The sequence below is a fragment of the Elephantulus edwardii genome, unplaced genomic scaffold, assembly GCF_000299155.1.
Source record: "Elephantulus edwardii isolate Elephantulus edwardi_28Jun2011 unplaced genomic scaffold, EleEdw1.0 scaffold00176, whole genome shotgun sequence".
Classification (NCBI taxonomy): Eukaryota; Metazoa; Chordata; class Mammalia; order Macroscelidea; family Macroscelididae; genus Elephantulus; species Elephantulus edwardii.
In genome coordinates this window covers 1,417,002-1,428,800 of record NW_006399926.1, presented here as the reverse complement: position 1 = coordinate 1,428,800, position 11,799 = coordinate 1,417,002, and the positions used below count along the sequence as shown (strand labels likewise).

General features: G+C 38.9%; 1 protein-coding gene across 3 annotated transcripts in view; it reads right to left on the bottom strand.

Annotated features, from left to right (window-relative positions):
* Positions 1–3,721: 3,721 nt before the first annotated feature.
* CCT3 (chaperonin containing TCP1, subunit 3 (gamma)) overlaps positions 3,722–11,799 on the bottom strand; it is a 25,394-nt gene continuing 17,316 nt past the window's right edge. The window contains exons 5-12 of one of the 3 annotated variants that reach the window (XM_006895756.1): positions 9,999–10,185; positions 9,313–9,462; positions 7,934–8,066; positions 7,677–7,758; positions 6,244–6,424; positions 5,529–5,774; positions 5,093–5,224; positions 3,722–4,059 (exon numbers count right to left, since the gene is read on the bottom strand). In XM_006895756.1, coding sequence (XP_006895818.1) covers positions 3,955–4,059; positions 5,093–5,224; positions 5,529–5,774; positions 6,244–6,424; positions 7,677–7,758; positions 7,934–8,066; positions 9,313–9,462; positions 9,999–10,185 — 1,216 coding nt within the window. In that variant the 3' untranslated portion in view covers positions 3,722–3,954. The remainder of the gene's footprint in view (positions 4,060–5,092; positions 5,225–5,528; positions 5,775–6,243; positions 6,425–7,676; positions 7,759–7,933; positions 8,067–9,312; positions 9,463–9,998; positions 10,186–11,799) is intronic. The other 2 variants (XM_006895755.1, XM_006895757.1) reach the window with 2 other exon arrangements.

The window sequence follows — 11,799 nt, the reverse complement described above, 5'->3', positions numbered from 1 at the left end:
AATAATCTTCAGCATGATTTTGTTTGCATGTGATATTGTTTGAGAATTTCTACTGTTTGATCACCCTTTTTTTTGGAATGAGAATACTGTTCTCTTTCAGTCATTTAGCTAGGTAGTTGTCCTCCAGATTTCTTGGTACATGGTGAGCAAATCCAAGGCTGCATCTATTTGTTAAAATATGTCAATTGGTATTCAATCAATTCTTGGAAACTTTTTTGCCAATTCATTTGGAGAAGCTTGAACTTCCTCCTTCATCACCATTGGTTCTTGATCACATACCGTTTCATTATTGTGTCAGCCAATTCTTTTTGGCACAGTAACTGTGTACTCCATCTTCTTTAGATGTTTCTGGGGCATTCAGTATTCTGCCCGTAACATCTTTATGTATGCCAATTCGAGGCTTGAATTTATTCTTCTTTGGCTTGAGAAATGTGAGATCATCCCTTTTGATTTTTGGACTCTGTATCTTTGCACATTTTAACACTGTCTTCCCAAGCTCCTCCTTAACTTGCCGATTTTTCCCCATTGCTTTGGCTTTTTGGCATTCTAGTGCAATATTCAGTCTCTTGCCCTCCATTTCAAGTCTTTTCTACCTCCTTTGCTTTATAATGACCTTTTCCATTTTTCATGGATGATATTGATATCCTCCCACAGCTCACCTGGTCTTCATTCATGTTCAAGGCCTCAAAACTGTTCTTGGGATGGTTTTTAAAATCAGGTGGGATAGACTCAAATTTTTGCTTCCATTTTCTTTAGTTTCAGTTTGTGTTTGGCTATTAGTCATTTTACTCTCCTCTTCCTCCCTTCCCATCCCCATTACATTTTTCCAAATTGCTGTATATAAACCCTCCCTAAGTTGTCTCCTACCATAACTTGTTCTTGTGTGTGACTGGTGCAAAGTCACTCAATGTGATTCTCTCTAGATTAATTCATCTTGTATAGTGCTTAACAAATTCATAAATCTTAATGTGATTTTAAAGTTTACAGAAAAGTTCTATTTTCATTCACTCATTGTTGCACGTTATCCTTTCCCTCCTTTTCATTTTTTTTTTAAATATTCGTTCATTGTTGTACAATTACCTCCTTCCCTAGTCCTGTTTTTTTATTTTAAGGAAAGTTTAGAGACTTAGGGTTTCCATTCATTCATTGTTGTACTTTTCTCCCTACCCACCGTCTCTCCCTCCCCCCCCCCCCCCAGTACTCTTTGTAATGTATCTCTTATTCTGGCTACTGTAAACTCCTAATAACTTTTTAGTGAATGTATGTCTTTTTAGCCATTTATGGGAACTTGGATTGCTTCCAGCTCTTTTGACATAATGATGCTGCAAATAAACATGGGTGTCTATGTTAGTGTTACAGACCTTGTTTCTTTGGGATGTATTCTAGCAGTAGAACTGTTAGAAGCTCTGGTGTCATAGTACATAGGGAGTTCCATGTTTTCACCCAAAGGTGACCTCTTTTGACAGTTTGAAGCTCCATAAAAGGAGAAAGGATGGAAATTTCACAACAAAAAATCAAAGGCCCCATTGCTTGGAGACAATTTGAGCTCCATCTCCACACTGGTGAACCTGTTGGCCTGAATTGCTCCATTTCAAGGGGGCCTGGAAGCCCCATACTATTTACTGCCTCTGATAATCAAGTGTCAGCTGTTATGTCATAGGTTTTAATTTGACGGCAAAGAGAACTGTGCACATGGAGTTATCTTTACTCCCCTCAAAACTTTTTCAGTTGCCTTGAGCAAAATTTTGTTGTAAAAAGCCAACTAGGGAAATGGCTACATAGGAACTCTCAAAAGTTCCCTCATTTTCTTTGAGCAGCACTTGTTTGTTATCTTCAGAGTTTTTAGAGACATAAGGTCTTGCCTGTGGGTTTCAGCAGTAATTCAAGATTCCCTCACCATCTTAAAAATTTTACTTTATGGGGGGAAAATAGGATTTGTGCATCTAGGAGTAGTGAGACTATCAACAAAGCCAAGGCTGCAAAGTTGTGTTCATGTCTAGTGTATAGGACTCACTGAAGACAAAAGAAAAAATGACTTGCACAACCTTGAACATTGTGTCAAGTGTAGGCTTTGGGAACACATGGTTTTTTAAAAGTAGACTGACTTAATCTGGCAGTAAGCATCCCCTAAATTTAGAAGTAGAGGTATTAGACACCTTTTCTTAGTTACCCATATTATCCCTTTTCTTTTTCTTAAAGATTTTATTGTGGTTTGGGCAAATGTTCCTTAATCAACAACTTCTATACATTAGCTGCAATCTTCCTCAGTGTAATCGCACTCTTTTCCACTTCTATTCTGGATTAGTTTCTCCATCGTTATTGCTTTCTTTAGTGTTTCTGGACACATTCTGTCATTTCATAGTTCATTGTGTTGTGTAGCATGTTTCCCATAGATAATATGGTTCACAATGTAGGACCTTTTAATGACAGCCAGGAAAACTACTTCTTGCAAGTGTTTAATCATCAGAAATCAGACAGAAACCAGAAGGCTCTAGCAGAGTAAGAGATAAAGAATCCACAGGCTATACGAGCTTCCTTCCTCCATGAAGTCTCACTTCCAACAGCATATTCTGTCAAGATTTTATAAGGTATTTATGTAGTTATCGCTAAGGAATGAAACAGACTTGACATAATTTAGTTCAAGAGGCAGAGATTTCAGCACAAGGTAGGTAGGTTATTTCAAAAGCCCTCTATAGAAGGAACTTTGGGGACATAATTTTAAAGATATCTACCCCTGTTCTATAGGACAAAGATTTCGAAGTTGGAAGTCGGCTTCCATATAAATTTAAGCCTTGGAAATTATGGGACCTCTCTTTGCAGTCCTTTAGGGTCACTATGAGCCAGAATAAGCAAGAAGTTAAAGACTGGTTGTTGAACATGACAGCAAGGGTCTCCAGTGGTCCTCACAAGCTCTTCTGCACCTCTTCACACCTAAGCTGTCTTCACAGCACAGACTGCTTACATGTGAATTCTGGGTTTGTCACTTAAACTGTACCGTTTGAGATTCATCATAAAATGGGAATACTGTTACCTATCTTAAAGGACTAAATAAATGAATAGAGAGTAACCAAAAGTCTGCTACTCAGTGAACACTATGTCCTATTATCCTACCTAGTAAGGTCAAAAAGAACATAAAGAGGGTGAATGCATGAATCACAAAGGAAAACAGGAGGATGAAGAAGTCACAGAACTAAGAGGAAGGACATGGAAGGCTGTCCCCACCTAGCTTTTTGTTTTTACTAATAAAGTAGGAAGAGGTCTGTGACATTAATGTGCCATGAGAGGAAGCTTACAAATTGGAATACAGTTGGAATCACAAAGAACAGGAGAAAACACTCCAGGGAAGCTAGGAAGGATTCAGAAAGCTACAGAAGAAAAAAAAATAAAGGGAGGAGAAAGAAAGGGGATGCTTTTGTTCTTAAAGACAAACGCCTGAGTCCTAGTACCTTCTCAGTGCTGCTCTACGTATTACCAGTTAGGCAACTCCCATGATTTGCACAAGTCCCTCTTACATTTTTTATTGGTGAATGAAAAATAGTGTTCTTTTATTCCCAAATGGTCTTTCATATAAAGATATATAGAGAAGCATGAACAGTCTAGATGGTAAATAAAGACAACTAATGATCTCATACTCTGTTCTCCCTCCCCTGTAAGGTTTCCTGTCTCATCTCTCTTTGCCAAGAGATAGAGATATGACCCACGGTTGAAAAACACATAACACCTGTCTCAAATGACTTAGATTTAATCATCGGAAGCAAACTAAATGGAAAGCTTACAATAGAGAAGAATTACATGTCAGTGCCTTTTGCAAACCAATCTGGGACAGAAAGGGACTGAGGGCTGCCCCTCAACCTGATCCTCCCAAACAACGACACCCACAGTGACCCTGGCATTCTGGCTCAGGGAAGGAGAAGAATCTGCCGGCTCTGTGTGCGGAGGCTGCCTGCCTACTGCTCACTCTTGGCCAGCATCGGGAGCACCTCCTTGCCGGCTCTGGTCATCACCCTTCTTTTTGTGGCCTGAGACGATGTCATCAATTCGAAGCAGCAGGACTGCCGTCTAGGAGAAAAATAACAGCCCCAGAGAGATCAGCAAAAAAGAGAAGAACATGTTCTTTTTCAGACATATTACTGAATTATTTTATCTGAACGCACAAGAGTTTTTAATGTAAAATGTGGTTCTACCTAAGCAAGTGACATAGACTATGCAATATTACCATTGCTTTCTGTATAAGTCCTTTGAGAAGGATGGTGGTAAATTCTTCGGAAAAAAAGTTTTATTCAGGGCTCCAAATTGCTTTGAAACCAAGGGAAACATGGGCAATGTACATGTTGCACAACAAACCAAAAATGACAAGGTTTAAAAACATCTTTTCTTTAAGCATTTCCCTCATCATTCCTAGTTTAAAGAGTACCCTAAAAAATATTGATTCATAACATAAGGAAATATATTTTAGTAGAACACATAACTCTAAAGGAAGTTTTTGAATCAATTAAAACCAAGCTTAGCACGTATTTTGTTAAGTGCTTTGAAATTTTAACTTTTTATTCTGTTGAGTTTAAATGTACAGGGGAAACTGTTTTCCAACCAACAATCCCCACACATTTTGTTTATGAAACGGACTGCAATCTCCTTGATAACACAACACTTCTCCCACTTCCTCCCTGTGTTTATAATTTCCATTTGTCTTTCTTTCCTACCTCTTCCTGCCTCTGAGCTTTTCTCCTGGCAAGAGCTTTCTTTTGATCTCAGATGGCTGTGTCTTAATGAGTGCAGACCTCCTGGACGTTACTATTCACTTTGGAATGTGTCGGTAGGAACCAGCTTTGAATGGGGCACTGATACCCTGCTTCCTACTAAGGTAAAAACTCTGACCTAAAAAAGGTTTGGTTGCTATGCAACACACACATTACTCTTGTTTCTGTAGGCTATAGCTGAACAGTTTGTAATCAATCTAAAGCACTGGTTTTGGAGAATACGGTCTTCAATATTCTTTAAAAACTGGACCAAACACAGGTTTCTGTATAGGAATACTCTATCTACTGCCCTGGCAAGAGAGTAAATAAATAGCATATACCCTAGAGTGCCTCACCTCCACTGCTGTCTTATATGTTTGTAGTTTCACAGCCAATGGTTCCCAGATGCCTAGTTCTTTCATGTCCACCAAAGTACCTGTCTCACCATTCACACCCCAAGTTTCAGAGTTTTCCTGGGTATGCTTGGCCTGCAGTTAAAACAAGAAATAGTTAAAAAGCGGAAAAATACTGGGGGAAAGGCAAGTTGGCAAGAACGTCATATTAAAAATTAAAACAACTGAATTGGTAAAGACAGGCTATGGAGAACACCAACTTAAGCAGAACTGGTAGGAAAACAGTAATGACAAGTAAGTCAAACTGTAAAGAATAAGAGCCTTTAAGGGAATAAACTTATTTTAAAGAACTTAGCTAGGCAAGGAAGAACCAACCATCCCCTTAGACCAAATATAGACAGGTTTCTGTTTCATTCAGAGAATATCATGAAGAACATACCCGAAGGGAGGTAAGTAGACGAATGGTGCTGGCCCCACAGTTCTGGATAAGAGTACGAGGGATCACCTCTAAGGCCTGGGCAACAGCCCTGTATGGCCACTGTTCCACACCAGTCATGGCCTTGGATTTTTCTGTCAATGCATGGGCCACAGCCATTTCAGAAGCCCCACCTCCAGGTACCAGCTGAGGGTCTAGGAGGACATTACGACATACTTGCATAGCATCCTGAAGGTTGCGTTCTACTTCCTTTGGAAAAAGCAGACAGACAATACAAAGCCAAAGCTTGGTGACTCAGAGACAAATCAAAAGGTACTAAAGGACTTCTGATACAAGGGGTTTGTAGGACAGAGATTATGTTCATGGGGAGAATATACAACCTCTGAACCCCGTATGTAGGATCAGGATGTGTGAAGCTCTTGGCTTTTATTGGTCACACACTCCGAATGAGTTGCCTTCTCAGGCATGCTCTTTAGGAGACCACACGGTGTATAATGGTCAACACACTCTCCTTTCTACAGGCTGTGTGTTTTTTTGGCAAGTTAGTTAGGTTCATTGAGGAAAAGTAAGGGTTCATATTTTCATATAAGCATTATGATATTTGTAGCTATAGAGTCAACTTAAAAGTAAATAGGCAACAGGATTTAAGGCCTTCTGGTGAACTTTGAAGAAATGGAGTAGTCTGTTTGATCAAGTCACAACTGTAAGGCAGACTCACCGAAAGAATCTCTTTGCTGGCTCCTCGGAGGAGAATGGTGCAGGCCTTGGGATCTTTGCACTCAGTTATGAATGTAAAGTACTCATCTCCAATTTTCTTGATTTCCAGCAGGCCTGCTCCTGTACCAACATCTTCTTCTCTCAGTTCCTCTGGTCGGCTAGCTATCCGGGCTCCACAGGCTCTATTAGGGATATGGTAAATAACCAAGCAATTTCAGATACTTGTACCACACCACCCCCAACCTCTGGGCCTGTGACTAGAATAAACACAAAGGTGACTTAGAAACTTTCTACCTCACTCTGAGAAATTCTGCCTGCCTCATAAAAAAAAATAATTTCACACATGTCCTGTACAGTCCAAGTGCAATCTCAAAGTCAGTAATGTAGAAGATGCCACGTCAAACAAGGTGTAAATATACCCAAAAAATGTGAATCACTCAATTTTAAGTAATTTTAAATTTATTTATCATTTTGCCCCCATGGGTAAACAATATCAACTATGCAAAAGACATGCACTCTTGTCAAAACGAAACTGTGATACTAAATTTAGATTTATGTCATAAAAGAAAGGGTAGAGCTATCTTCATTTTTATGAGTGTTCAAAATGGATGGTTGCCACAACAGTAATACTAAAAACATAGTGAATAAAGGCAGTCAGTCATAAAAGGAGACAAATAACTGTCTTATCATATAAAATGATAAATATACAGAATTAAATCAGTAGTCTTAAAATCTTGGGAGTTTTGAGTCAGAACTAACTTGATGACAATGGATTTTGTTTTAAAAGTAGGGTGTGGTTTAATTAGGGGAACACAGAATTTGTTAATGGTGGCAGAACAACTGCATACTCAAATCAAGAGAATGTATTTTCCCTCTATCTTCAGAGCCAGTTAATACAGACTATTCTGAGTTCTTTCAGAATAGTCCTAATCACTAGAGAGAAAAGAACTCATAAATTCCTATTTAGAAATATGAAGGAAATCTACCAAGTATATCAGTATAAGCTGTGCACTACTGGTTTGGGACAACATAAACTATATTCGTATATAGTTAGTATTTTTAGGTTAGGGAATTTGAGGAGAGGAAGGCAGCCAACCAAATCCATGTTGTAACTCCAAGCATATCTGGGTGATTGCATGCTTTATTACAACTTTCCAAGTAACAATGTTTTTTTTTAATAGTTATTTTATTATTATTATTATTGTGTGTGTGTGTGTGTGTCTGTGTACCGTCAAATCAGATCTGACTGGTACTGGAGGAGATTGTCCCTCCCTTCCCGGCAGAGCATCTGGTGGATTCGAACCATGTACCTCTGGGATTGCAGTGCAGCTTCTTGCCACTAGGCCACCAGAGCTCCCCTCCAAGTAACAATGTTAATGACAACATTATACAAAATGGAAACACATGGGGAAGAACTTTAGCTGTCCTACTCACCTAGCAATGCGATTATTGTCTGTCTTCCGGACTCTGCGAATGGCGGTAATATTGGCCCGCATGAGGTAGTGTTGAGCTAAATCTGCAAACCCAAGAGTAAAGGTGTAAAACTGGAAGAACTCTGCCTGCATTGATCTTCAATCTACTCTAATTTTTACAAGCTTATGTTCATATTCTGCCATTATGAGAAAGGAAAAAAATTTACTCATTCTCTTCTTCTATCAATCTTAAAGTTAGGCTGGAAAGACAAGTCTTACCTGAAATACCCTTTTCTGTGATGACCACATCAGGTTTTAGAAGGATAATATCTTCACAGAGCTGCTGGATGTACTCCTCTTCCATTTGGAGGATTCGGGTGAAGTCTTCCTCTCGTGTGATTTCAATGTCAGTCTATGAGGTGAAAAGTGGTTCTGATTTAAAAAGTACTGACTGATCGAGCACCTTTTAGGCTGTTCTAATCTCTATACTCCCCTTCACTCCGTTATCTTACAAAGTGTAGTGAGAACAAGATTTAGATGTGACCTCTGACCCCATTTTAAGTCTAGTGTAACTCTTTAATGTAGTGTAACTCTGTTATACCATAAAGCAACTGGAACTTAGTAAAAAGCCAATCAGAGGCTTTTGGCCTAGTCAGGTCTCTGGCCAGCCAGCATACTTGATTTCTAGGCCTTAATTCTTCCTACCAGTTAAGGTCTTTGATTCTTTATTACTGTTGTTAGACACCATCACTGCTGAGTCATAGGAATCCCATAGGCTAGAGTAGCATGCACTGCCACATAGGTTTGATCCCTAGGTCTTACAGATCACCAGGTCTTTCCTCCCATGGGAACAGAGAGGAGGTCACAACTATGGACCACTCACTGGTTAAGTAGCCCACTTAACCAGTGTGCCACAAAAGCCCTATAATCCTTGTATTTATTGTTGTGTACCTGAGTTGGAAATGATGTACAGATGACCCTCCAGTGGTTTCTCAGAATAAATCACACTGGGGAGTCCCCATTTTTCTTCTGCAGAGCAGATGGTGGATTTGACTGTATACCTTTGGGCTGACAGTGCAATTCCTTTCCACCAAGCCATCAAAGCTCCTTTAATCCTTACCGAATAAGAACCAATTATTTTAGGATGAAGGAGCTTGAGTCTCTTAATGGAAATTTTTTTTTAAAAAATTTAGTGTGTGCGTGCACACAATCAAATCGGATCCGATCGGCACAGGAGATTGCCCCTCCTAACCCAGAGGAGAATCTGGTGAATTCAAACCACCAGCCTTTGGGATTGCAGCACAGCTTTTTGTCACTAGGCCACCAGCGCTCCCTCTAATGGAAATTCTTTAGTATTTCAAAGCTAAATTATATTCTGCACTATGTTCTCTTGATGCACTAGGGAAGGTGGCATGGTGGTATGGAAGTGAAGTTAAACAGAGCTGGGTTCCTCAGGCAAGCAATCTAACCTCTGTGAGCTTTACACCTCTCATTTCTAAAACTAGAGTCAACATCAACCACATTAAAGAGTTGTAAAAAGAGATAATGAACACAAAGAATAGCAATTTGAGCAGAAAAGGAATACAAGTAACATGTTTACTTCTTTTGCTATATTAGCAATCATATTCTTAGATAAAGGAATAGAACCACAATCTTACCTGGCTTTCTCCCTTTTTGTATTCCAGAGAAGAATCCAGTAGAACAATACGAGGATTCTTGATATAGCGCCGCATTCGTGGATGGGTTACATCCTTGTTAATCATGACGCCACGTAAGACACAGGAATCTTCAATGATGCCCCCAGGTATCTGAGCAAAATGAGATCCACTTTAATCCATAACAAAGGGAGACAATTTCTCATTCTCTTCCTTACATACTTATGGGGAAAACAGATCTCTTCCATGAAGCTCAAAAACCACAAAGTATGGATGAAATTATATTGCCCCCCCCAAAGCTTATCAATCTTAGATTATGAAAATAAGCCGAAATGAAAAAAAAAAAAATTCCCTGATTGGGATAGGCCCCAAAAATTTTATGCTTGGGACACCATCTACTGGTCACAAGCTATTCCTGCAACTTTTAAATCGGGTTTCCAAGACATTCAGCTTAAGATTTGGTAATCCCTGAAAACAAATTAGCACCGCACTGGAGCTGTTGTTACGCTCACAATTCTGATCAACAGTTACTGAGATACAAATCTCTTCAAGCCTTTGCAGCTTTTGTACAGAGAAAGCATTTCAAGTTAATACCTTTTTCCTAGTTCCTCTTTGGTGCCCTCTATTTCCACAAACCGGATGCTTCATGTGAAGTAACTGGTTCCTGTGTATATACTGGAAGCATTTACCTTTTCCACTCTAGCATATTTCTTGATGTCAATCTCTTTCCGACCATTCTCCTCAAACTGTACAGTCTTGACAGCATCAAGGGCAATGTTACAAGCCAAAGAGGACCACCGACTGATTGCTTTGGTAGTAATAGAGCTGTTTATGATGTTCAGCATCATTTCACGGTTATTGACGTCAACAGGGGTACTGAGAAAAAGAGCAATATATAGCATGCTTAGCAGGCACTCTACCCTTGCTACTTAAACCTGTTCTCTCCTCTCCATCTCTGTTGACTATATAGTAAGCCAAGAGGTGAAACTAGTGGAAATCTGTTGTTTCGTAGGAAATGAAAAGGAATATTAAAAAAAATTATTGCTCCTTTCAAGATTATAATTAGGCCATTCCTAGAAGGTGCTCCATACACCTCTGTTCCTATGTCTGATGGACAATTTTCCACACTTGATAGTTCTTATACAAATAATTAGTTCTTTACCATCTGCTTCCATTTAATCAATTTTTCTACTTTCAGTACTTAGGTCAAGACATATTTAATACAAGAAACATTATTCCATAACTAGTCAATTCTGTTGAGTTTCTTCTGATAAACCTATGTTTGTATTATCATTTTGAACATTTGGTTCTACTCTATCTAGCACATATACACAAGGCTAAATAGTTCTTAATGATTTTGTGTTTGTTTAGTTACTTCACACACATAATATAGATTTATGCATGATGAGACTACAGTATATAAAATTTAGCAGAGAAGGAACAGCATAGATATTCCCACTAAAAGGAGCTACCAAAAAAAAAGGGACTCAGAAAAACAAGACAACCTACAGCTAGCAGAGGATTAAATAGATGAATGGGATCTTCTAAGAATCAAATCCTTATGAACATCAAAAAAACCTCCAACAGGGTAAAAAGGAAAGCCACAGATTGGGAAAAAATATTTGGTAATGACATGTTTGATAAGTGACTTAATCAAGAATTTATAGAATACTCGAGTATCACAACAAAATAAAGGTAAACAACTCAATCATAAAATGGGCACAGGATATGAACAGACACTTCACCAAAAAAGACATTCAGATGGTGAACACAGGAAGACATATTCAAAATCCCTAGCTCTGAGAGAGATGCAAATAAAAAGAAAACTATGAGATATCATCTCACCCCAGTAACAACAGCAAAGTTCAACAGAGCAGCAAACAACAAATATTGGTGAGGTTGTGGAGAAACTGAAACCCTTATTCACCGTTGGTGGGAGTGTAAAATGGTACAACCACTCTGGAAGGCAGTATGGCACTTTTTCAAAAAGTTGGAAATAGAAATTCCATTTGACCCAGCAATCCCACTACTGGAAATAAACCCTAAAGAAATCAGAAATGCCACCCAAACAGATTTATGCACAACCATGTTTATTATTGCATTATTCACAAAAGCAGAGATGGAAATAACCTAAGTGCCCATCAACAAACGAATGGATAGAGAAACGGTGACATATCCACACAATGGAATACTACGCAGTACTGAAAAACTAGAAACTCATAAAATATACAAACTGGGTGACATGGAGGACATTATGCTGAGTGAAATATCTCAGTCACAGTAAGACAAATATACTGCATAATGCTGTTATAAAACAGGACTGACATGGGGGTTTGGGAGAAACTAAGAAAAGAGGGGATAAGTAATGTACACGGCATTGAAACAGATGAGGAATAGAAATGCTAAAAAGAAATATATAAGGTATTATCTGCATGACAGTGTTGTTGTTGTTATGTGCCGTCGAGTCGCTTGCAACTCATAGCGACCCTA